The sequence below is a fragment of the Colletotrichum godetiae genome (genome assembly GCF_030913485.1).
Source record: "Colletotrichum godetiae strain CBS 193.32 chromosome Unknown BDP55scaffold_137, whole genome shotgun sequence".
Taxonomy (NCBI): Eukaryota; Fungi; Ascomycota; class Sordariomycetes; order Glomerellales; family Glomerellaceae; genus Colletotrichum; species Colletotrichum godetiae.
This window is the reverse complement of record NW_026851385.1, coordinates 1-24087: the sequence shown is the minus strand read 5'-3', so window position 1 is coordinate 24087 and position 24087 is coordinate 1. Positions and strand designations below refer to the sequence as shown.

Sequence of the window (24087 nt, the reverse complement as noted above, 5' to 3'; positions counted from 1 at the left end):
GCACATGTGCCCGTAATATAGGCTCTCGCCGTGTCTCAACCTCTTGTTAATGAAAACCAAGAATCGCATCAGACCATCGTCACACACGCCATAGAATCGCATAGTCGCCTCATACACACAAGTATTTCAAGCGTCAACGCTCTTTGCTGCCAAACCATGTCGCTCAATCTTTCCTGGCCAGCCGCGACCATGCGCGCAGTGTTTACCATGGCACGCCTTTCGAAATGATGGTACAAGATGTCGCCAAGCCAGCCATCCTGAACGAGACGGATGTCGTTGTGCGGGTGACCACCCGCGCCGTATGCGGATCCGACTTGCACATCTATCGCGGCTACATGGGCGGTGCGGTGCCATGGACAATGGGCACGAGGCCGTCGGCTACATCCGGAGATTGGCGACGCCGTGTCCTCCTTCGCCGTTGGGGACTATGTCATCATTCCCGACACCGTGTCTGAGGATCATATGGAGATGGAGCCGAGGTCGAAGGAATACTTCGGCTTCGGGAATAGTGAGATGGGTCTAGGCGTCTGCAAGGTACGAATATGCCTGCTCATATGCATCCGGGCATGCCAAGAGAGGATTGCTGACAAGAAGATGCGCAGCTGAATACGCGAGGGTCCCTTTCGCTGAAGCCAACCTGATCCCCATCCCATTGACTCACGAAACCGCCAATTCGACGATTGAGCGCGACTACCTGACCGTTTCGGACATCTTCGCTACGGGATGGGCCGGCATCGACTACACCGGATTCGAACCCGGCGATTCCGTCGCCGTCTTCGGGGCGGGTCCCGTTGGGCTGCTTTCTGCCTACTCGGCCATTTTACGTGGAGCGTCCAAGGTCTACGTCGTCGACCATGTGAAGGAGCGCCTGGATCTCGCCGCTTCCATCGGCGCCATCCCGATCAACTTTGCTGACGACGACCCCGTCGCCCAGATTCTGGCTAGCGAGCCGAACGGGGTCATGCGCGCCGTAGACTGTGTTGGCATGGAGGCGTTGAACTCGAGCCTTGAGATGGACGAGAGCATTATCACACAACAGATGGTTGACGTGACGCATTTCAAAGGAGGCATAGGCCAACTGGGCGTGTATAGTTCACAGGACGATTCGCCTGGCGCACCGTACGGCAGCGACATCTCGCCCACGATTTCCTTCCCCGTCTCGTCCTTCTTCGCCAAGGGCTTGAGTTTCCGAACAGGGGCCGTTGATCCGAAGCAGTACGCTCCACAGTTGATCGACCTCATCAACAGCGGCAAAGCCCACCCAAGCTTCGTGATCAGCGCAGTCATTGGCATCGAGGACGCGCCAGAGTACTACGAACGCTTCAATGGGAAGAAGGAGACCAAGGTAGCCATCCGCTTTCCGGAGTAGGACGGCTTACTTTACGAGGCTTTCGTTGTGTATGTAGAGGAAAGTAAGGCAGTCTAAGTAATACATACGAATTCCTCTCGGTATCTCGGCCCGGAGTCCTGGAATCATGTCTCAATACGCCAAAAGCATACGTGTTGCACGGCCTGCAGGGCATTCTCCTGGCGATCCGGAGGTTCGCTCAGATCCCGCTTAGACATTTATATGTATATCTTCAAGCCTTTTTGTTTGGACCTGGCCGACTTCGCGAGCTGGCAAGGTAGTTCGACGGTGCCATATCAAGATGCTTTGCACCTAACCTCGCCGGCGAGATGAGACAGCAGGCAAGCGCGTTTGCATCCGTACAAATGTATCTGACAGTCAAATTGGGCAGTTGCGACATTGTGCGCAGAATGTATTGAAAATTGCTATTGGAGCCAAAGAGCAAGCAGGTTTTATTTGCTCAAGGGGGAGGAAGTAGAGAATGAATGTGGCAGGATGGAGTCGCGTGATGGAGTGAGGGAGCGATGGCAGATACTCGGAGAGTGAAATTTACCGCTAAGCTTAACACCAACAGTCTGCCTCACGGCTTGACCAGCTGAATGCGCCTCAGAGGCTGTGAGAGTTGGCTGACAAGCCTATCTGCATAAGCTTGCAAAGGTGGACTGGCAGAGTATCATGAGCCACCGGATGACAAGGCGCTGTGTGCTGGCGTTTGCGAGGGTGTGCAGGGTCTCTACGCTGAACTTCCTCTGCCTTGACCAGGGGCCCGAATCCACTGCCAAACGGACTGGGGTCCTGCATTGTATTGCTCAAGTTCGGAGAGTGCTCTGCGAGCTAGGCTTCGCCGCGGCCGCATGTACAGACCATGTCCAGAGACTGTATAAATACATGTCGGCAGCCTGCAGTCTTTTGCACACTCTTGTCTGTATTCCATCACCAAGTCTCTGCTCTATTCAAGCACCTTTTGCTTGCGAGATCAAAGTATATAATGTCTCATCTTCGTTCTTTTCTCTCTGGCAATGGCAATGTATCTCATCAGGGTGGTAGTACCAGGACCGCCTCGACGGCCACGCTCACAGACGGTACTAACATCTATGGAATCTACACCCCCAGCCTCACCCACGACAGTAAATTGTCTGAGCTTGTTGTGAGACCGTCGGCACCGGAGCCCACGGTATTATTGCGCGAAATACAACAGGCTGCCGATGACATATCACAGCTCGTTGGGCGATTTGGATTCAAGATGGCAAGAACGCTTACGACTCCTCCTATCAAAAAGGCGCTTTTCGCGGACAAGAAATTGCTTCGACTACCATGCCTAATGTACGCAGACGAATTCTCCTGTGTGATCACGAGGTTCTGTTCCAAACCAATCCACGACTCGACTTCGGCACCGCTTCTGTGGTGGCTCTGGAACGAGCTACTCGACTACCTGCCGCCGATAGGCGAAACGCGGAAGTGCAGACTCGACTTCAACCCCGCCTTGAGGGCTGACATAGCCCTGCCCTATGCGATCACCATCGACATTTCAAGCAAAAACAACAAAGACAACATCGAGCTTACTGCGTCGTATGGCGGGCTATTCGATGAGCGCCGTATCTTCGATGCATCTATCACCCGGTTTGACTTCCCCAAGGCGGAAAAGTACGGCAAGCTGACCATGGCTACCCTGGACATCGACCAAAATCCGTACGAAGGAAATGGCTGCATCGCCCACATTTTGGGATACCTCGTGCCTCGTCTGGAGAGCAACTGGCGGCCTGCCATGGAGGCTTTTCCTTCAGAGAAAGAGGAGGACCTTATCATCGCTCTAGCTAAGACTTACAAAGCGGGAGACGACCGCTTCCCCATATCGGAGAACCAACAACAGCAGTTCCGGAACCTGCTACGGCGCTTTCCGATCGATGCCAGGGAATACGTAGTCGAGAATGGGCTCGTAGGGATGGAGAAGGGACCGTACAGCCAGTCTGCATTTCAACCCCCAGGTCCGAAGGACTAGGATGTAGACGAGTGTTTATCTACTAGTGTTTGATCAGCGCCATCGATCTCATCTTGCATTCGGGCTTTTCCCCCTTCCCACATAACCTAAGTAGATAGGAAACCCTGAATACGTACGTCTCCAAGCATGGTGTTCTCGCTGATATCTTTCAGCTCGCACCACAACTGAAGTCTATGCCATCAACACGTCCGTCACGGAGCGTCATGATGCACAGAAGCACTGCAGACGCTACCAGTAAGCAAAAAAGTAATTTGTGATTTTCATTTTCATTTTCGATGCTGTATTACTGGCAATAACGCTGCAAAGTGTTTGCCATAGACTCAAGCGTACCTTCTAAACAGAGACAGCGTCAGCAAGAATAGAAATTCCTTTCACCATGTAGTCCTCACTTTCTACTACATCATGTGGCAGACATAATGGCTGCTTATTATCTTAACCATGGCCAGGTAATCCAAAAAGCGCTATTGGGCAAGACTACGGATAGACTCACCTCTTGATGGCAGCAAGCCAATTTAAGCTCTTGTCATGCACGAACCCCTGCGGCAAGAGACCCATTCGACTTGGGGGTGAACCCTGGAAAGAAAGATATGAATACTGCTGCTTTCCAGAATGCAGTCATCCAGCGACCTACGACTAGTGGAAAGCTAACAAATAGTGGTTTATATAGGCGAATGATTGGTTGGCATCTATTGTCATTCTTGTTAATCGAGGGCTCGCCTTACATCAACGTCAACAAATGCTTACATGTCACGGCTCTGCAAGCAGAAACGACGCTATACTCATACCATCAAGACTAACCATATAAACCCTCCTGCCCTCGCGCTCATTTCTGCCGCGATGTGCAACCTTGGAATCCGGTGGGAATAAAGATGCAAGTGATAGAGCTGTTATGAATGGATTGTTTCTACATCAAAGCCTGGACTTCGGAGCCTGCTCTGCTACCATGTCGTCCGTACGAGCCCCAAAAGCCGGCAAGGCCTTGATGAAGTCCTCCATGGCTCCCTCTTCAACCAAAGGCGCCGTGATGTACTCTTTAGCATTGGCCCTTTCCACCAGCGTGGGCAAGAGGGGCAATAAGTTGGAGTACGCCCTGTTCTCGATATCCCGCAACGCAGATCGAGTGCCGTAGCCGTGTTCGACAAACCAGGATGGATCCCTCTGAATGCAAGACTTTTCAAACACATCAAGCACCTCGGGCGCGATATCACCTTGCGCCTGGGCTGCCTCGTAGGCCATGCGCTGTCCGATGGCCTCCACCATAACTCTGCATCGAGGGAGAACGCTGTTGTTGTAGGTCGTGCCCCTCAGGCTGCCGGATACGCCGAGTGCGAGGTTTTTGTCGCTCACAACCTCTTCGAGCATCCCGGCTTCATACATGGCAAGAGATCCTGTCGGATCGGTTGGTTGTGGAAGGCCATATCTGTTCATGAGGAGTTCAGAAGCGAGACCTATGAGGTGTCAGGACCCATGTCTAAGCTCATGTGCGAAGAAGACCTACGAATGCTTATAACGAGCGTGTCGCCCTCGGCCACGGAGTTCCCTTGAAAGGTCGATGCGAGTTCGGTTATCTGGTTGTGCGCGTACAGGCCCTGCCAGCCACATCGCTCCGTCAGCTCGTGAAGTAGACGAGACGATCGCACAACCAAGACTTTGAAGACGGTAGCGATCCCTCTGCGGACGTCTGCGTTGTGGTTTTGGTTCATAAACTCGCCAACGCTCCACTTGGCGTATGCATGCAGGACTTCTCCGTGCGCCAGTGCTTCCAGGATCGGTCTCTGCTGTGTGCTGAACTGCATGATGGGCTGTTTGTCCCTATCTCCGACCATACGACGCCGGCTGTACAGGGCGGCGATACAGCCCGCAACTCGGATGGCAGACACCCCATAATAGAGAGAGAGAGCGTGCCGACGGACACCCTCCATATGTGGGCAAGAAACCCCTCTCGCTCGTTGTCAGCTCGCGATGCCGATCCCAGAAGCGCTTCGGGCTGAAGCCGCACGTTGTAAAACGTCGTGATGGAGTGGTCCAGCGGCTTGGTGCCGGCCCGCACAGGGAGCACACGCGACACAACGCCGTCACACATGCCTCTCGCGTCGTTGATCCGCACGACAAAGGGCTTCACCCCTCGGTCGTCGCCGTCCACGATGAGCCGGGCGAAAACAACAGCAACGCGGGCCATGCCGGCTAGCGGCGAGGATGGCGGCATTGCTTTGGCGGCGCCTGCATTCGGCGTGTTCAGGGTAAAAGACCCGTCGGCTTCCATCGTCGCAGTCGTCTCCAAATTGCGGGCGTCGAGGCCATGGCCGACCTCTGTCAACATGAATTCTCCACAAGCCTTGAAAGTGAGGAGTTCCTCGAGGGTGGCCGTGAGATCAGGCCGCTCGCGTGAGAACCTTGCAATCGTTCCGACACATAAGTTGAGATGAATCGATGCGATGACGAAGGCTGTCATGTCCCGAGAAGAAATGGCTGGCAGATAGTGGCTGAGCATGATGTACGGCAGGCATGGAAGAGAACGTACGATCGAAGTGGAAGTCCCAAAACCTTGGGGTCAGCTTATCAATGTCGTCGACTGTGAGGCCTGAGCTGATGTTAGCATGGCGGAGTCCGTTTCGATGATGTGCGTATTGGCGACGCGCACCTCTGCTCAGACAAAGCGACTTGGCTCGTTCATAGTGCAGCGGGATGTTTGTAACTGATGGTTCGTGGCGGCTGTCCCTTCTCGCATTCCAGACTTCGTCGACCAAAAGCGACGTGTCGAACTTCATGGCGAAGGAGATGAAAGCCGAGTGACGTTGTAGGAGAGGCGTAACGAAGATGGGGGTTAGCCCAATAGCAAGGATACGTGCTAAGGGAAACCTGGAAAGACAGTTTGACTCTGAGGTTGGCAGCGGTGATGTCGGGGGGTTTTGTGTCTCGATAAATGAACCCGCCTTTTGTACCAGTCAGCCGCTGTACGGCCCCCTTCGATTAACGTAGTCTCGTTGTTCGAGCGAGAAGGGTACGCGTCACAAAAGGCTCCTCATCATATTCGTTCGCGGAGTCAATTTCAGTCTGCCAGCTTACTTCTCCACATCCGAATCGAAGCAGCGGCTATACTGGGTGCAAAGCGACTATCGGCTCTATTTCCAAGCACGGCCGAAAGGTGACCGTAGGATCCTGTTTCTGTTTTGTCTCGACTTACCCATAGTCACAACTCATCTCAGCCGTGCGACATATATCATCTACATATTTCAGAACTGGTCTGAGAAAGCCATGAGAGGTAGCGTAAACCGTAGTGCATACATCCTCTTCATTCTTCTCCTATACCTTTATTGCGGCTTGTTTACCCCACTACCACAGCCTACGACGCTGACCATGAGCATCACAAGATCCGTCGAATACTGTCACAGACTTCGACAGCTGGCCGCGGACCAGCTGCGAGCCGTCACAGAGTATACTATTCGAGGTCGTATGGGTCCTGAGCAGGAGCTGGCCTTGCAGACAGAAATCCTCAGGATAGCCGCGAACATACAGCGAATGATGCCGCCATTGGTCGATCAGGGAGGAGAGGGCCGCGTTACTTCCGATCAAGCCGGTATATCGCTGTTGCAGGCCTCTGACGATACAGCCTCATTACGTGGCACTTCTGGCGAGAGAGTATAGCGGCGGCAAGCTTCATGTACCTAGCTGTTAGGTATGAATGATCAGTTGCGTGAAAATACGACCAATTTGCTGATGACAGTAGCAGTCGATGCACACCCTACGATGGAGTCACAGTAGTGGAACGCATGACGCTATTGATAGGAGTTGGTATAGACGAGAATGGGGTTTCCGCCATCGTGCAGCGTATTCCACATTTCAAACTTCGTCAGTTGATCAAAAGCAAAACACCAAAGACCTGCACAGGAACACGGTATCTCTCACACCACGCAATCACACATGATCTATTGTCAGACGGCACCAACTGTCATGCGGTCTTTGGACATACACATCTTGACCATTTCCTACAGTACATAGTTTATAATTCAATGCTTGTTCGTGCCACGCCAAGATGGGAAGCTAGTTCACCCGGTCTCACGACCATTCTCATATCACCCTTTGAGCTGACACTATCACAACCGATGTCGGTTCTATGTTCATGTACCAAAAGTCTGTTGACAGGCAACCACTTGAGAGAGATTGCCTGTGTTAGCTTAAGGAGCGCGGTCCGACGTGCCTTGCTAGCCGGGAAACTCGGTTGTCGTGTCCGTGTAAGCCAAAACTATTTCCGCCGCCATGCCAGCCCCGCCTTTCCGGATAATGTTAGGAGGCCCCTTTTTGTTTCTGGGTGGGCTCTTCTCGGCCTTGGAGCAGGAAGTCCATGAGTTGACGAGTCTCCGGATGGTGCAATCTGAAGGTGAGGGCGGCGACTCGATGCAAAGGTAGTCAAGGTAAAGCACCATAAGTGACCTTAGCTGACGCGCGAGACCAGTTCCGCCGATGCAGTCGTTCTGGACGATGAAGGTGGGGGTGGCCGGTCGAGAAGGTGGGGTGAATGGTCACATCCAAAAGATGTTCTATCGGATGGTCTCGCCAGGTGTTGGCGCCAGATCGGGCCGCACCTAGGAAAAGTATATACCTCGTACTCGCCCTACGCCCCGGGCCGGAAGCCGTCTGCGGAGCCTCTTCCGTCTCCTGCATTCTTCATTAACTTCTTGCCTTTGTTCCCCATCTGACAGTCCAGACCCAGCACCCCGGTCGCTCCACATTTTCGTCGCTCAGTCTAGACCCGGTCTAGACCCCGTCTGCCAAAAGCCAACCGCCAGCCGTTTGCTCATCTGGAAGCCGCAAGTTTGATGTTTCCCACCAACCCCTGCCACAACGCTCACCCAGCGATAGTCCAAGATGCAAGAATGTTTGTTTTTCCAAAAGCACACAGTGGGGCCTTGACGTCATCGCACAACGAACAAACCTGCCCCTTTCCATGTTGCAAACTTACAGCAGAGGAGAGGAGGCCGATGAAAGTATAAGTAGGGAGGTCTTTTCCCACTTGGAATCGGGAGTTTCTTGGTGGGCTGGGCTTCCAGTCCCACCCCGCCGCGGAGATGCCGTTGACCCTGTGTTGACGCTGCCATATGGCGGTGCCGTTGATGCATTTCCAACGACACCGGGCAACGGTTTCTTTGCATTTCCTTTGTATCCCGTCGAATGGGTATTCTCGACGTTGCCGGGCAGCGGTTCTGCACTCTGCATCTCCTTTGTATCCCGTTGATGATCATCCCAACGTTGCCGGGCATCGGTTCTGTATCTCTTTTGTATCCCGTCGAATGGACATTCTCGACGTTGCCGGGCATCGGTTCTGCAGTCTGCATCTTCTTTGTATCCCGTTGATGATCATCCCAACGTTGCCGGGCATCGGTTCTGCATCTCCTTTGTATCCCGTCGAATGGACATTCTCAACGTTGCCGGGCATCGGTTCTACATTTCCTTTGTTTTCCGTTGATGACCATTCCAACGATGCCGCCGAGATGCTTTTCCTCGAGCGATGTGGGCGGCGAAATTCGGACTCTGCAACCTCCTCGTGGTGCCGCCTGGGAACCTATCCTTTTCAGTGATAGAGCCAGTGCAGAGACGTGACAGCGTATGACAGCGTGTGACAGCGCGTGAGTGCCTGGGACGGCGGATGTCACGCGCTGGCTATTGGGCAGTTATGTTGTTGTTGTTGTTGTTGTATTTAACGCCGTGGCGGCCGGGCTAGAGCCCTTACCGCAGACCTCCCGAAGGGTATATGGCGTGGAGGGCCGTGAGCCAAGGCTACCTACTCTACAGTACGTCGTCTCTTTACATCGTCCTCCAAATCATGCCTTGTGGCCACTACGCGTTCTGTCTGTCCCCGGTTCCCGCTGGTGCCCCAGTTTCATTCTTTCCCAAATCGTCCCTTGGAATCGGGAGGTTCTTTGTAGTCCGCACTCACATCTACGTAGGTGTGGATGCTGCTACCGCAGACAGATCTTCTGGAAGAAGTCCGTCACGCGGAGAAAGGCCTCGAAGCCTCGTGGGTCGGTGATTAATCTCTTGAAGTAGGCCTCGAGAGATCCCATAGGGCCTATGGGCTCGGGCATACTGCGAGAGTGGAGGGTCGGCCACCGTTGCCTCCTCGCCAGCGTTAGTCGACAGTAGACCAGGTGGTCCACGTCTTTCGCCTCTCCACAAGAGCACATCATTAGAGCGTCGTCGTGGTTGAAACGTCGGTGATATTGCTCGAAGTCCCCGTGACCCGATCGTGCCGCCAGCAGGTGATGTAACGTAGCCCGCGGCAAGGCCAGTTCAGGAGGGCTGGACAGAGCTGCCTCAAGCCCCAAGTCCGCGTACCGCGGCCTTCGCTCTTTATACCACCATCTCCTGTGCTGGCTTTGTAATTTTTCCCTTGCAAGCCGCTTGATGCCCGCTAGTGTTGCCATTTGACCCATCCGCGCCGGCAGTGTCGTTCCTTCTTTGGCCAGCCGGTCCGCGGCCTCGTTTCCTTCGATGCCCTGGTGTCCCGGGGACCAGTGCGTCCGTATATCAAATATCCTGGCCGCTTCTTGGATTTCGAGGAACGCGTCTTGTGACGAGTCCGGCGCCTTGCCGCGGATGCCTTGTATAACGCTGGTGTTGTCGATACATATGTGGATTGGATGACCGCGATTGGTGAGCAGAGCCCTTCTGAGGCCGGTTCGCGCCCCTTCGACCTCGGCGTCGAACACTTCTGCTAGTCCGAGTCGGCCGCACCCTTGTGCTATGCGTTTGGAGTCTCGGTAGATGACGAAGCCGTACCCCACGGCTCCGTTCGTCGCCCTGGAGCCGTCCGAGAAGACGATCATATGGCTTTCCGGTACTGTCTTTAGCCAGCGCTCGAAAGCTTTCGCAGCCTCTTCTTTGCATTGAACTACTATCTGATCCTGTGAGCTTGGCAGGTACTGTGATTGAAGGAACGCTGGTCTTCCGCATCTTGGCAGAAGTTCAGCCGTCCGTTGTAGTCTCGTCTGTTGCTGTCCCTGCTGGGAGAGCCGCGCGACTAGCGGGTGTCGGCGATCAATCCTCTGTAGTCGGACTGCGGCCCGTAAGCGGACGCCCTCTAAGGCGACTTTGGCTGACGGTAAGCCGGCGTCTCGGAGGAGGCTACTGGTTGGCGTTGTCCTCCAGACAGGCAGAACGGCCCTTGCTGCCGCTGTAATGACGCTGTCGATCTTCTGCACGAGCCCCTTTTGGCCTGTGTTGACGGGTCTTCCTTGGAGAGGCGGATTCGTGTCTGTCTCCGCTTGGCGTCTCGAAGCCGGCTTCGTGATACCTGCGTACCATGTTTCGGCGCCGAAGAGCGCGATCGGCAGTACGCAGGAGACGACGGCTTTTCGCACGGCGGCCGCTGGGAGTCCCCTCTTTGTGTTCGTAAGCTGTCTCAGATGTTGAGCTGCCCTCTTTGCTGCAGCTACTTTTGCGTCGACATGGTGCCGGAAGGACAGTCTCTTGTCGAACCAGACACCCAGCCAGCGTACAGGTTTCGTCGAGGCCTTGACCACCAAATCCCCCGCCCGGACCTCTGGCAGCTCCGCTGGCTGGCCGTGCTTCCTAGTAAAGTGGATGACCTCGCACTTGCTCGGGTCAAAGGAGACCTTGTTCTCCAAGCCCCATCTGAGAATGCCGGCTGCGCTTCGGTTGAGTATTGCGACGTTGCTCTCCAGGGAGGGGCTGATGGCCAGAGTGGCGATGTCGTCCGCGTACCCGAATCGCGCGTTCGGGTCGTCTTCAAGTATCTCTGCGATGTAGAGCAGAAAGGCAATGGGAGATAGTGGTGACCCCTGAGGCAGCCCGCATGACAGCGGGAAGTACTCCGTTGTGCTTTCTTCCAGTCGGACTCTAGCGGTGCGGTTGCAGCAGAAGCTAAAGATCAGTCTGGTCAGGCCATGTGGCCATCCCTGCTGACGCAGTCTAATGACGAGCCGGTTCCGAAGGACGGAGTCGAACGCCCCTTTTACGTCCATAGTCAGAAGTGTCGCCGTGAGTCCTTTTAGGAGGGCCATCTCGATGTCGTGGGTGAGGCAGGTCGTCAGATCGACGGCTGACCTGCCTTGTAGAGCCCCGATCTGTTGCGGACTGATGATGCGCTCGACAATCGCCAGGGACGCCATCCTTCTGGCTATCAGTCGCTCTAGTCCCTTGCCCAGGCACGAGAGGAGCGCGATCGGCCGCCAGGACCCGGGCTTGGAGGCATCCCTGCCGGCCTTCTGGATCATGACCACCTCAGCTCTGCGGAAGGGCAGAGGAAAGTGGCCGGCCCGCATACAGGACTGGAATAGCTGCCTGACCGGTTCCGAGATGACATCCCAGCATGCCTGGAGGAGGCGTGTTGTGATGCCGTCCACACCAGGGGTCGTTGTCTTTGTTAAGGTGGCCGTCTTCACTTCTTCTCCGCTAACATTGTCCTGCCAAGTAATCGCTCGCCTCGGGACGACGGGTACGTCAAACGGGTCACCCGGTGCGTCATCTTCCGCACTAAACCTGTCGAGAAGGGCTCCCCGAAGCGCTTGAGCCTTTTCGTTAGTATCCTCGATCGTCTGGTTGTCCACAACCAATGGGGGTGCTCTGGTCAGTAGGCTCGCCTTCCGCCAACCCATGATCTGGTACAGGTCCCGGTCTGAAGCGACTCCATCGATCTTTCCGGCCCAGTATGCTCGCTTAGCCTTCCTCACCGTGCTCAGGAACGCCTTTCGTTTCTCCATTAGATAAAGGTGCGCATCTTGCTCCGTCTCCCAGGCTTGTTGGTTGCGGGCAGCACGGTATGCTCTGTGGGCCTCTGCGCATTCCTCCGTCCACCAAGCCGCGCCTTTACCATGTTTTCCTCTCTTCTTGCCGACCGCCTCAATGGCTCGGGAGAAGAGCTCGACGATGTGACTTGCCTGCCCGTCCAGGTCTTCCGGAGTAGGTTGATCCCCCAGATTGGGCATCGCAGCTAGCCCCCCTTCGATCAGGTCTCTCAGCCGAGGCAGCGCCGAGTCGGGCACTGACAGTGGCCGTGGCTGCGGGTGGCCCTCTCCCTGTGACACTGGGCGTTTGAGTAGTGGTATGACGGCCACGATGGCCTCGTGGTCAGCTCCCGGGTGTAGCTGTGGGCTGACCTGCGCGTGCGCAAAAGGGATATTAGAGAAAGCCAGGTCCAGGACATGTCCGCAATCCTGGGTTGCCACCCCAACTTCGCTGATAAGAGAGAGATTGTGGCCGTCTGCCCAGCCTGCGATGTCATCTCCCCGGTTCCCGTTCCTCGTCCCGGGCTCCCAAGAGTAGTGATGCGCGTTGAAGTCACCCGCGATCAAAGCTCGCTCCGGGGGTTTGAGTTCTAGCAGTATCCCTGTTGTGCGGCTGTGGGGGTCGCGGGGTTGTCTGTACACGTTGACGATAGTCGTCGTTTTGTCGACCACCAGCCACAGTACGTCTCTCGTGTGGACAGGCCTCTGCTGCTCCACCGTCATCCCTATCCCTTTGCGTGTGTAGGTCAATACTCTTGGTCTGGTTCCTTCGCTGTCCCAGAAGTCGACCGGGACGAAAGAGTCGAAACCCGGGTGCGTGTTCAGTTGCACGTTTCCGTCCTTCCAGCCCGTCCAGGGTTCCTGGACGAGGACCACATCTATCTGAGCCTCCCAGCAGAGCTGCAGGAAAGCCGTGTGCGCCGGGGAGATCTTTCCGACGTTGCCCTGCGCAACGCGTAGCATCCGTGGGGTCGCCGCTCTCGGCTTACGTCTCCGAGTCGAGTTCGAGGTGGGTGTAGGCATTCGCGACGTTGTAGTTTGGCTTCTGTGCTGCCCGTTGGCTCCTGCTTGGCATGGGTAGCACGGGACGGTCGATGGAGGTGTTGTCGGGGGAGTCTTCGCCTTCGCCTTCGTCCGCCTCGTCTTCATCCATGCTGCTGCTGTCAGTGCTTCCGTCACCGAGGCAAACGATCGAGCTTGCGGAGGGCGTTCTCGTGCGCGCGCGCTTGGCGCCGGGTTGCTGGTTCTGGCTGGTGGAGGTAGGGACGCCTGCCGCCTCCTGGCTACTGTCGGATCGAGTAGCCTTGTACAGAGTGTCCGATGCTTTCTGGCCGGCCTTCCGGATCCGAGCCCGCTCCTTTCGACCGGGAAGGGAGACGACGCCGTTTACGGCCGAGGGCCTCGCTGGGCAGTCTGTGTGGCTGGCTTGGAAGGGGCCGCAGCAGTTGGCACATTGGGGCCTGGCCATGCAGGGTCCCGTTTCGTGTGAATCGGAAGGTCTTCCGCAGTTGCTGCAGATCGGTCGTCGTCCGCAGAACCGGTTGGAGTGGTAGCCCTGGCAGCCGGGGTCGTGTCGGATGAGCGTCCTTCGTTTCTTGACGGGCAGAGATCTGCCGCTTTGGTTGAAGAGCCTGAAGGGCGTGACCTCTGATGTGAATGATATGAGCCAAGATATTTCGTTCGTGACTGGGTTGGGCCCAAGGCGGGACGGTCGAGCAAGGACAGGCTTCTGTCCTGTCTGTGCGAAGACCTCATCTTCAACGAGTGTGGCTGGGTCCAGGACGTCCCCGCCAATGCTGTGTAGTTTTGTTGGGCATCGCGGCACAACGTAAGTGTACCACTTGATAGGCGTCTCGACCTGGTGGGCGCCGAGGCATTCCGCCAGCTTTGCCTTACTTGCAAGTAGTCTTTCCTGTATTTGCTTGTTTCGCGGCTTCAGAGAGTAACCTGTGCTGATATGGTAGACGTGGGGAAGGTCCGCTAGCCCCAGGCCAACGGCCTTACAGACGATCTGTCGTACGGCGAACGGTGCGATCTTCCGAGCGGCCGCTAAGCTTTCTTCCGGGACGCGGGCAAAGATGCGGAGGTCCTCCTTCGGCTGCGCCTGCGGCTGATCCTCGGCGGGGAGTGTGGCCTTCGGGCGGGCAGAGCTCTGGCAGCTCTGGCCGCTCCGGGTCGCCGCAGTGGTGTTGCCCGCCATCGGTGCGACGACAGCCGCCCAACTCCGGGCCGCTATTGGGCTTGTCTCGTGATTGATCAGTCTCTTGAGGGTTTGAATGACATAGGCAGTGGCTTCTTTCGCGATCTGCTTTCTAGAACCGTCAAAGCTGGCGACAACGCTGTCGACGGACCGTGCAATGGTCAGAAAGACGTCTTTCCGTGCCTCGTACTGTCTAGCTTCTTCTGCAAGGGCTGTCAAGACGGACCCTGTGGCAGATCCGCTCGGAGCAGATGCGGTAGAGGCTGCGGGCCCCTCGGCCGAGGTAGGGGCGTCGGTGGTGGCATCAAGCTGGCTTCCCGTTAGGCTGGGCCGGGTCGGCTGTGCCTCGGCGTCGCGGCGTCGCTTAGCTCTTGAGGTGGGGTTCGGCTCCGGAGGTGTCCCGGAGCCTGGTTCGGGGTCGGCTTGGTCGGCCGACATCAGTCCGGTGCCCGACGGCGGCTGTGAGGCCATCGCGGATGCGGGCTCCGGCAAGGGGAGGTGAAGAGTTTTCGGCTGTTAGTAATTTGGTGGTAGGCTCACTCATTCACTAACAGCAGATGCCAAGAAAAATTAGGCGAGAGGGAAGTTGCTATTGGGCAGTTAGTTAGTAGAATTTGGCATCTTGTGGATCGTTCTTGTAGTTAGACATAGAACGACACTCGCTGTCTTCAATATACGACTAGATTGTGCCTTCGAAGCTTCTATGTTCCATGTCCATCCATAACTACACCGTCTCATCGTGATGGCCATTGCTACAGATTCTCGTGTGATGGGTCAAAGGCCCTTTCGAGACTGCTTTCCCACGTCTACAGCCCTATAATGCCAACGACAGTAGGGGGGTTCTGCTGTGGACGACAGAATGTGCGTGTCATCAATCAGGCGACAGCTTCTAATCGTTGTGTCAAGCCTGCGTCGAGACGTTCTCGCAGTTACACACCACATCGGTCATGCATCAAATACTGGCCAAATTGGCGCAATTCGCATCCAGGACATTGAAAGGGAACGAAAGCAATGAAATGTTGCTAAAGGCCGAATTGCACAGCACGCCATCTCGATTCTTCTTCTCCTATCGTGATGTTGGTGGGAAGCGGCCATCTACACCCACTTTTGTGGCTTGACGGATATGGAAACAACTTCGGAATGCCTCTGAAAATGTCTTGAACGGCAGAAATGGTGCGAGCAGGGATCCCGTCCGTGGCAATCGGTACGAGCTCGTTGAGGTCGGCGGGTGGATCTAGAAGTGCTGCGAAGCAAATCTAGTGGTCGCTGGCTACAATCTGATTTTGGTCGTAGCCGTATGGTGCTCGCCTTGCCCGATTTCGTGGTGTACCCAGAAATGCACATCTGGACCCAAGGGGACCCACCCGATTCGCCAACCTTCATACCCGACCACTCTCACATGAGGGACAGTCATGCTCTGAGCCCGATTCTGGCTCGTAGTGGGGCTACGCCCGGCTGTGTCAGGGGTGTCTGTGAGCCATCCGGATACATCCCCCCCACGTCAGAAATACCGTACTCGGGAGCTTCGTAAAATGCTCCCCATGCTGCCATGGTCAGAAATGATGATAGCACGCATACGCCCACGAATGCGTCAGACAGAGCCCGATTTAGCGGGCGGGGGTAGCAATGAGCGTTGCCGGGCAAGATCGTGAGTATCGCAGTTCTCTCCGCCTGCGAGGAGACTTCACTTCCAACATGTGGAAATAAGCGATCGCAGACGGGACTGGCAATTTGGGCAGCGACGATGGCCGCCTCTGGACTGCGTAACCTGCGTCTCTGTAGAGTATAAACGCGTAGGCAGGCTCCGCGTTGCTCATCCTGGCATCCGCCAGTGAAAGACTCAACACGCAATAGATTTCCATCCATCAATTTTGAACATGTTCAGATCAACGATCGCCAAGCTTCGTTGCATGCGCTGTTCTAAGGAGGCCGAGCTCACTCCGACTGACGACCTCGAAGACGCGGGCATGGTGAAGATCGGACGCAACTTATATTACTGCTTCACTTGTGCCAACGTGACGGGACACCCGAAGGCACCAGGGGCTGCAAAGCTGTCGAAGCACACTGGATGAGGAGCGGGCTGCCTGCGCCGCATGCAGTTCGTCCGCAGCCCCCGAGACAGGGTGCAAGAAGGCGGTAACATCAAACGATTGGTCAAAGCGCGCCTTCTCATAGCGCCTAGTAGCCTGAGAAGCACAACTTCGAAACAAATACTACTCAATTCCTGACGGCTGCATCTACAGTATATCGTTCTGGTGACTTCTTCCTCAAGGCGCATTCATGGACTCGTGCACGTTTCCGAATTCCTCGGCGCGCGGGAGAATGCATTCAGGAGACACGATGATATTGCCTCTCGGTGGTACCCCACTTTTAAACAACAAACTCTCCGATGCAACGCTCGCCGGGTCCTGGCAAACGACGGAGACAAGTCTCATCGCCTACGATTTCGCTGTGACAAACCTCTCCATCTGTCCTGATGAACCATCCTATGCGGCGGCATCCGCTCTTGACGGGAGGCGAGTCGCATGTGCAGAGATATTTGTTGCAAAACTCGTTGAACCCTCACCGCTTGCAGTCTGGTGAGGCCTCGGCGCGTCACCCGTGCAGTCGGTGCTTCTGCGTATTGTGAATTCACCGTCTCCCACTCCGAAACATCGCCGGACTGCCCGTTCTGCGCCTTATTTCCAACCACACTGTCGAAGAGGCCATGTATACTGATGTCCCGTGCATCCCCCGACGTGTCAGCCTCCCCCGCGCCATCAGCGACGGCGCCGTCGGGCATCTCTTGCTTCACAACACGCCCGCCCGTATCCCGAAGGGCCGGACCGTCGGGTAGGCGATGGCGAAGCTGCGTCCCATTACCGGTGTCTTTGGCGGCTTGCGAATTCCTGCCGTGACTGATTGGCGAAGCATCAACATGACGAGCACCATTGCCGTCGTCGCTGTTGTTCTGGAGGACGTTTGCCTCCGCAGCGGCGTCAATATCCATACTGCCAGTCTCCGCCGTCATGTTGTCGCGGACGGAGGTGTCGCCTGCCTGTGCGTTCTGTGCGGACTGGCTGCACGTTTGCGCGCGCCGTGGGCCGTGTTGGGGACCATTGCAGGCCGAGTCGTTCAAAATCTGCGCCAACTGGTGCGGTTTCGTGTCAGCGTGTGCTGTATCTCAAAGGTGGGCTCTCGCTGCCGCTTACAAATGCATTCACGTCAGGGATGTCTTGACCTTCAGGTACGTGGATGGCACCGTCCAGCCACCGATATGTCGGGTTGTAGTAGACGACAGCCGAAAACACATCGGCAAATTCGCCTAATCGAAGCGCTTTGCCCTGGGCGCTGGTGCCAGACTTTCGGACCTTGTCCTTCGCCCTTTTCTCTCGGGCCTCAACTTCAGTCTTTGGTGGTGAACCGCCGGTCATTGTCGCTTCGATCCAGTGGTACTTCTCAGGGAACGTCTGTGCTGCCAAGTCTGCTGAGGCTCTGGTGGAGTCTCTTTGGGACGGCAACGCAGCAGCGTTCGCACATATGGATTAAAAGCCAGTGTGAAGCGGTCTTCAGATCCATCGACATCCAAATCTTCATCAGGCTTGACTAGATGATTTCCTCCTGTACCGCTACAGTTGGAAATGGCTTTTGGGTGCTGTTCCGGAACTGCTGCTTCCCTTCTGTTCCGTGCCACCCCACTCGAAGCGGTTTCTGATCCAAAGTCCATTTTGGTCCTGGGTCGAGTGTGGCTCCAGCAGGAAGTGGCTTGCTGCAGTTCAATCTGCCCTGGCCCTGCATTATTCGACCACAAACAACACCCCCCCCCCCCCCCTCCCCGGGGGGTCTCGACCGCACGCCATGGCCCAGGTCGAGCCGCGCTGGGCCGAGAACGATGCCCCATGTCGCCTGCGCCCACAACACTCGAGGACTGACCCGAACTGTCGGGAAACAAATCTGCCAGGTTCTTTTGGCTGCTAGGTCTACGCCGCGGCCTATGTTCTCGGAGGCTGGAGCGGCATGTTCTGACAGTCTCCTAGATGCCCCCGACAGCTCCGTCGTTCCAATAACCGTGCTTCTCAACGATCTGCTCTAGTCGTCTTCTCAGCTACGCCTACCATTCCTGCGACCATTGCTACCAAGCCCACTACTGAGACCAGTGCATCTGTCAGAAAAACCTCTCCTTCGTTCAGACGTCTTTCTACCATGTACACTTTTGCGCTTCGGTGTTTCTTCACGCCATGACTACGTTTTGGCTCATCATTCTCCTCTGCGGCACCGTCAATGCTCTACATGTCACTATACGTATCTTGGGAAGAAAGATGAGAAACTCGAGCTGCACCTGACGCGCGCAGCTTGGCTGTGACGAGCCAGCGTCAAACACGAGAGATGTTCGGATTAGTGGGGTTCAGGATCATCGAGATGCCATATCCTGGATCTTTGGCCTGGTATTCCGTAGATAGGAGAGAACACCACACCGCAATTGACTATACTCAATTTCTTTCGCCAGCCAGTGAGTGTACTTACTTGTGACGAGATGGCGATGCTGCTTGTCGTAAGCCTGATGTGATCGACACTCCCTGTGAAGCGTGGGCTTGCTAGCGATGCGCTTTGTTGGGAACATCAGTGCCGCCAACGACAGGACGTGGCGTCCAAGATGAGAATGTAAACAGACTCGCTTTTGTCAATCACCCACGACCAAGCTTGATCGACCGGGAGCCCTCGGCATAGGATGAGTTGAGCTTGATGGTGGCTCTGTCTAGTGAAGGGCTTGTTCGATCGCATGTATTGCCGTGTAGGGGCCTCTTATGCGTGCCTCGCGCTGGCAGAAGTGACAGCTTGTGTCTTCGGGTCGCCGCCACAGCCAACGACGACCATCCACCTCTTAGAATTGATCGAAGCCTGCTATCGTGCACTCACTGGCAGTCTTTGGCTACTGTCAGGAGACACTCCGCGAGGGCAGTAAACGACCTGACTGGTGTCTGTTCCAAGTCCAGCATCCCAACTGGTCTTCGACAATAGTCGTCGTCTGGGACAACTGTGCGGTAGGGGTTGCGCTGTCCGTCAGATAGCCGAGAACGAGCCAAGATTGCGAAGCAAAGCGCTGTAAGAGTACGGGGCGATGAGCAATCATTTCCTAAAACAAGTACGTCGACTTCCAAAGAAGCCGCGGCCCACGAGTCATGAGATAGCTCAATCAATAAACAGGTTAATCATTCAATCACGGTGCATGAGGCCGGCACTGCGTACACTTCGGTTATCCCTAGTCGTGCCCCGTAAGGTCGACGAACCAACAAACTTTACACCTGCACGCTGCTAGCGAGCCGGTACCACAGAATAGCGGGGTTTCCCTGCACGAGCGTGTTTGCTCGAAGTTATCGAGGCATTCGTGGGCCGTTCATTTCCCGGGACTTGGATCCGGTCTTGAATATGGAGCGAATGCACTGGGGATCCTGTGCGATTCTCGGCGCAGGTGTCCTACTCTCCGGGTTGGGGCCATTTGCCATGCTGTCAAAACAGCGTTATTGTGGGAGAACGGCACGTGACACTTGACGCATGCAACACCCTGGACATCACTACATAGTACCTGCCTCTTCAGGATACCTGCCTTTTCGGGACACTTGCATCCTGATACGGTGCTGACTCTTGCGTCACCATTCAGCCTTGGCCGTGCATCCTGATTGGCTGTCATCTCCAAAGGAAATGCGTCCCTGGCCCAGTCCTCGAAGAACGTATGTTCTGCCCCCTCCAACAGACTCTCGGAGACAGCTAGCCCCCACGGCCGCGTACCTTTCTCTGTTCTGACAGGGAGGCTAGGGCCCTTGTGGGGGTTGTGCGGTACTGATGGATGCAGGCGGACGGACCCTCGTTCACGGGCTCGTTTCCTCCTTCGGCACCACAGGCTGACGGAGACTCTGCAAAAGGCCCTTGCGCCCCTGCTTCGACCCGACAGTACGGTAACGGCGCAGAACCTTATTACCCACATGTCTCAACCCCCCTGTGCGCTCAGGGACATCGTCGGCAATATCTCATCCATGTCTCACACGCGCTGATGGCAAGAGATGCCGATTGCGAGAAAGTACGAGGAGGAAAGGAGAAAGTTGCTCATGCAGAAGCCCCCATCAATCGGACCACAGTGCACCAGTCGATCATGAAGAAGAATGGCACAGCATGTTCGGAAGTGGGCATGTGCCCGGTCTGATGTTTATGCGGAGACGCCTTGTTCCGGTCCGAAATACAGGAAATGAAGTACCAAGAGCCAGACGCGTGTTTGCTTCCATTGCGATCGTCAAGCCAATCCAGCTCTCCCATCCCAAGGCATCGTAGGGGCGGCGATGGTGTCCACTGCCATGGCATCCACTGCAACGGCAAGACCGTTGACTTCCAAACCCAGTTGGTCCACCCTTCGCATTGTCAGCCCCTCTTGCTTGGACAATGGAAATAGATCAACTCACAGCCATACAGCGGTTTTGTACGTCGCGTTCTTGCTTTCAATGATGTCTGCAGCGGTATCAATCTCCACAATAGCGCAGGCTACCATATCCAGAAGCTCCAGCACTGAACGCATCAAAGACACGGAGCTGTAGATATCAGCTACCTACTGGCCTTGCACCAGACCGGATTTTCGGTGACAGCAACATACTCTACATCTTGCAATTCGCATCGATCCAAGTGAACACTGCCGGAATTGCCTGGGCTTGCAATGTCGGGTATCCCCATGGTTTGGAGGTGGTCGTCTCTTGTCGGTATTGGGTCCTGGGGGAAGGCCCTCTGCGCCGTTGTAGAGCTCGGACCACACGTGGTGTCGGACTGGCTTCGTGACGCCGGACCGGATTCTGCTGCATGTGGTGTAGACGTTGTGATTGGCCAGGTCGCTGACGCCGTTGCCGAGGGGGGAACATGACGTCAGTTTCGAGCGGAAAGGATCGAGGGTGTTCAGAATGACGGACGATTATTCACAACGATGAGAAACTGGTGTGCACACCACGAGCATGTCCCTTACGACCACGGCGATGCCTTTGCCTTTAATACGGTGTGACGCGCGCCGGCGGCATGATACCGTGATCGTACTTCATGACACAGAAGCCGTCTTCGAGCGCGCCAGTGATGTTCGTTACCAGTCTGTCGGGACCATGTGGTTGTTTGCTTGCGAGAGGAAACCATACTCCGGTGTCTTGAGTGACTGTCGTTAGGAATGAAATTGGGCATCTCACCCTTCACACAGCTCGCATAAACCATTGAGTCGGAGCCAAGTGTGGACAGAAGGTGGTCCAAGCTCAGTATTGGTGCCGACCCAGCGTATCCATCGCCGGTCCATGGACCCTATTCATCATTGAGCTATTCTTCATTGCGCTGGCCCCGTCAGGTACAAGCACAAAGGACACGCGGGAGGACGGAAGATGTCGTGGCCCTAGTCAGAAGGAAGGCGTCTTGATGTGTTCGATGTTCGCAGTTGCTCCAACATAGGCGCAAAGCAGAGTGCTGATCTCGTCGAATAACCTGAAAGCCGCATCCTGGCGCTAGCATGGACCCGCCATTGTGGAGCCTGCGGTGGCCTGCGCGCATCGCCGTCTTCCTATCAGGAGCGAGCATTCATGGATTGGTGCGTACGGGATGCCTGTGTACGGCGCGAGGGGGACTTGAAGATGGGTGCTGTACCCGGTGGTGCCGAGTGGAAGCATGGAGCCTTGAAGTGAGAAAACAAGGAATTGGATGCTGTGCCACCGGACGGACGGGCTTGAATAGAACACGCGCGGCAAGTATCTCGAGGGCCTTGGACAATCTGTCGCCCCGCCTCGTGTTGGAAGAAGACGTTTCCTCTGCCACCAACTTGTGGGCCCAGCAATGCTAGGCCAGGCTGGGATGAGCCTTGTCACGGCTAGAGGGATGGACAGCATTCAAACAGGCATTTGGCCCACTCGAAGAACCTGGTGTGAGCGGCCTTAGGGGCCCTCAAGGGTCCTCCTCGGTGGTCGTCGATCGGATTTGCCCTGGGGGTGACCGGCGCGAAAGCAACTCGCGCAGCCAACCAGGTTGTGCACTGTTCTTATTGTGACTGCTGGTATAGCATTGACAAGGTGGGTGGTGACGGGCTCGGACATGGGACAGAAATGAGCCGCCTGCCACCTGGTCCGGGTCGTCACGGAATCATCTATTGCGCTGTATCTTCAGTCGAGATGTTCAGGCAAGAACCGTTCGAGTGCTAGTTTGAATTCTTCCTAGAGGACGTCCGTTGCGCCACGACCAGACCATGGCGGCTGTCATGGAAGAGGAGGAAAGACACTTCAGCTAATGATGGCCATTGACGAGTCGTTATGTGCACTTTTCACGATGGGCGACTGCGTCAGACTCGCATTATCTGTTACACCCTGCGCGCTCAGCATGGTCAGAATCGGTCGCAACGTGGGTTCCCAAGTTAACCCAGACGGAGAGAGGAAGAGACGTACGGGAGTACATGACAACGCTCGCACAATGGTCACTGTCCTCATGCGAGACCCAAGAATACTTGATAGCTCGCTCAGGGTGCGTGGCGAGCAGACCGATCAAGTCGGTTGTCTTCCGGCCCCGACTCCGGCAATGTCTCTCGGAGGACTGTTTGCCATGACGGTAGTAGACGCCTTGGAGGCCTGCTGCCCGTCGTCTATGCCCCTGATTGGCGTCTCTGGGGAAGACGGCGGCGAACTTTTCCTCCACGGTTCTCCACGGCAGGCGAAGATCGTCACGGAATTATGCAATGAAATCGACCTGCTCTATGGTGTAGGGTCTGTTGCAGTGGGGATGGCTGCTTGGGCGGCGGGGTCGACGGTGTCGGCGTGGCGTCAGTTCGCGACACTGAAGGTCTCCGGGAAGTCGGTCCGGGCCGCAGCCTCGGACAGCCGTCAGCTCTTGTGGGCCATGCCAGTAGTGCCTGGCGGATACACGAAAGCCCTCAGGAGATCTGATGGTATGGGGCCAGTAGGTCGCGGAAGCTGACAATCTGCACGAAGAGAAGATATCCAACTCACGCAAGCGCGGGAGGCTGATCTGAGGACGGCCGTAAGAGAGGATTGCCGGGCAGGAAGGCAGTTCCGAACCGAACTCTTGACGCGTGGGCCTTTGCGTGGTTTCTTGCGGTGAAGTGCAAGCCTTCCTCTCTCCTAGCCTGCCGGCGACATCCTCTGTCGCGCATGACCGAGTAAGTGCCCCCGTTGACTCGACTTGAGAAGGAGAATTGGAAATCATCTTCGAACTATAACGGTAGTCTGTCGACGGCGTTGGCTTTCGCGGATTGTCAGCAATATTCTTGTCCCTGGCGTTGCGGTGGCCGCGACTATGGAGTAAAGTATGATTACCTAGATAAAAGCGCACAAAGGCGGCCACAAGAGCGCATCCGAGTAACACACCTGGTCTATATTGCGTCTCATACATAGGCTGTCCCTGCGTAATCCGCATGGTAGGAGGACAGGGAACACGGCTGTTCTGCTCCGTCTACGCGTGTGACTGGCAGGGTAAGACGAATTGATGAATACAACGCTATGAATCCGACACCCTCCACCCGCCTACTCAACCCCGCTGGTTCTCTATCGCCCAATCGCACGTACTCGAGGCCGACGATGAACTTGGTCGTTCAAGTCGCTCAACATGGCTGGTTGCAGCCCAATCGAGAAGACTCCGTAAGGCGGGCTGGTGGCCGGGTCGAGGACGGCACGGGCGACTTACCGTGGTGGGAGCCTCTCGATCGGGGTTCGCTAGGGACCAGAGATGGCAGGGTGCGCGTACAGAGGTTCCCTAGCCAGCCATGCTGCGCTTGCCTCCCATTCTTGGTCTAGCCTTGAGCTGC

At 55.8% G+C, this 24087-nt stretch overlaps 10 protein-coding genes across 10 annotated transcripts; 6 read left to right on the top strand and 4 right to left on the bottom strand.

The window, feature by feature from the left end:
• Positions 1–200: 200 nt before the first annotated feature.
• On the top strand, positions 201–1119 carry BDP55DRAFT_688455 (uncharacterized protein; the record flags this gene model as incomplete). Its single annotated transcript, XM_060576640.1, has 3 exons — positions 201–347; positions 391–534; positions 575–1119. Coding segments are annotated over 3 exons (836 nt in total), but the record flags the coding sequence as incomplete, so codon positions are not given.
• A 1217-nt stretch (positions 1120–2336) lies between these two features.
• Positions 2337–3426, top strand: BDP55DRAFT_722024 (uncharacterized protein; the record flags this gene model as incomplete). The annotated part of the gene is made up of 1 exon (XM_060578547.1): positions 2337–3426. The coding sequence occupies one exon, from the start codon at positions 2337–2339 to the stop codon at positions 3345–3347; it is 1011 nt and encodes a 336-aa protein (XP_060421401.1). The 3' UTR covers positions 3348–3426.
• A 292-nt stretch (positions 3427–3718) lies between these two features.
• Positions 3719–6273, bottom strand: BDP55DRAFT_709174 (putative acyl-CoA oxidase; the record flags this gene model as incomplete). The annotated part of the gene is made up of 6 exons (XM_060578122.1): positions 5989–6273; positions 5869–5928; positions 5228–5816; positions 4846–5183; positions 4290–4795; positions 3719–3739 (listed from the first exon to the last, which is right to left on the bottom strand). Exons 1-6 carry the CDS (start codon positions 6113–6115, stop codon positions 3719–3721), a joined length of 1641 nt encoding a protein of 546 aa, XP_060421400.1. The 5' UTR covers positions 6116–6273.
• Positions 6274–6602: 329 nt separating this feature from the next.
• Positions 6603–6992, top strand: BDP55DRAFT_639460 (uncharacterized protein; the record flags this gene model as incomplete). The annotated part of the gene is made up of 1 exon (XM_060573255.1): positions 6603–6992. The coding sequence occupies one exon, from the start codon at positions 6603–6605 to the stop codon at positions 6990–6992; it is 390 nt and encodes a 129-aa protein (XP_060421399.1).
• BDP55DRAFT_722022 (uncharacterized protein) lies at positions 6603–7883 on the top strand. Its single transcript, XM_060578546.1, has 2 exons — positions 6603–7019; positions 7092–7883. The coding sequence occupies exons 1-2, from the start codon at positions 7007–7009 to the stop codon at positions 7691–7693; spliced, it is 615 nt and encodes a 204-aa protein (XP_060421398.1). The 5' UTR covers positions 6603–7006; the 3' UTR covers positions 7694–7883.
• Positions 7884–16168: 8285 nt separating this feature from the next.
• Positions 16169–16363, top strand: BDP55DRAFT_568945 (uncharacterized protein; the record flags this gene model as incomplete). Its single annotated transcript, XM_060570724.1, has 1 exon — positions 16169–16363. The coding sequence occupies one exon, from the start codon at positions 16169–16171 to the stop codon at positions 16361–16363; it is 195 nt and encodes a 64-aa protein (XP_060421397.1).
• Positions 16364–16729: 366 nt separating this feature from the next.
• Positions 16730–17704, bottom strand: BDP55DRAFT_735538 (uncharacterized protein; the record flags this gene model as incomplete). Its single annotated transcript, XM_060580327.1, has 3 exons — positions 16730–16777; positions 16858–17421; positions 17483–17704. 3 exons carry the CDS (start codon positions 17702–17704, stop codon positions 16730–16732), a joined length of 834 nt encoding a protein of 277 aa, XP_060421396.1.
• Positions 17705–19183: 1479 nt separating this feature from the next.
• BDP55DRAFT_688422 (uncharacterized protein) lies at positions 19184–19499 on the bottom strand (the record flags this gene model as incomplete). The annotated part of the gene is made up of 2 exons (XM_060576639.1): positions 19184–19404; positions 19493–19499. 2 exons carry the CDS (start codon positions 19497–19499, stop codon positions 19184–19186), a joined length of 228 nt encoding a protein of 75 aa, XP_060421395.1.
• A 1057-nt stretch (positions 19500–20556) lies between these two features.
• Positions 20557–20987, bottom strand: BDP55DRAFT_639458 (uncharacterized protein; the record flags this gene model as incomplete). Its single annotated transcript, XM_060573254.1, has 3 exons — positions 20557–20671; positions 20723–20825; positions 20870–20987. 3 exons carry the CDS (start codon positions 20985–20987, stop codon positions 20557–20559), a joined length of 336 nt encoding a protein of 111 aa, XP_060421394.1.
• Positions 20988–22562: 1575 nt separating this feature from the next.
• BDP55DRAFT_639457 (uncharacterized protein) lies at positions 22563–23240 on the top strand (the record flags this gene model as incomplete). The annotated part of the gene is made up of 1 exon (XM_060573253.1): positions 22563–23240. The coding sequence occupies one exon, from the start codon at positions 22563–22565 to the stop codon at positions 23238–23240; it is 678 nt and encodes a 225-aa protein (XP_060421393.1).
• Positions 23241–24087: the final 847 nt, after the last annotated feature.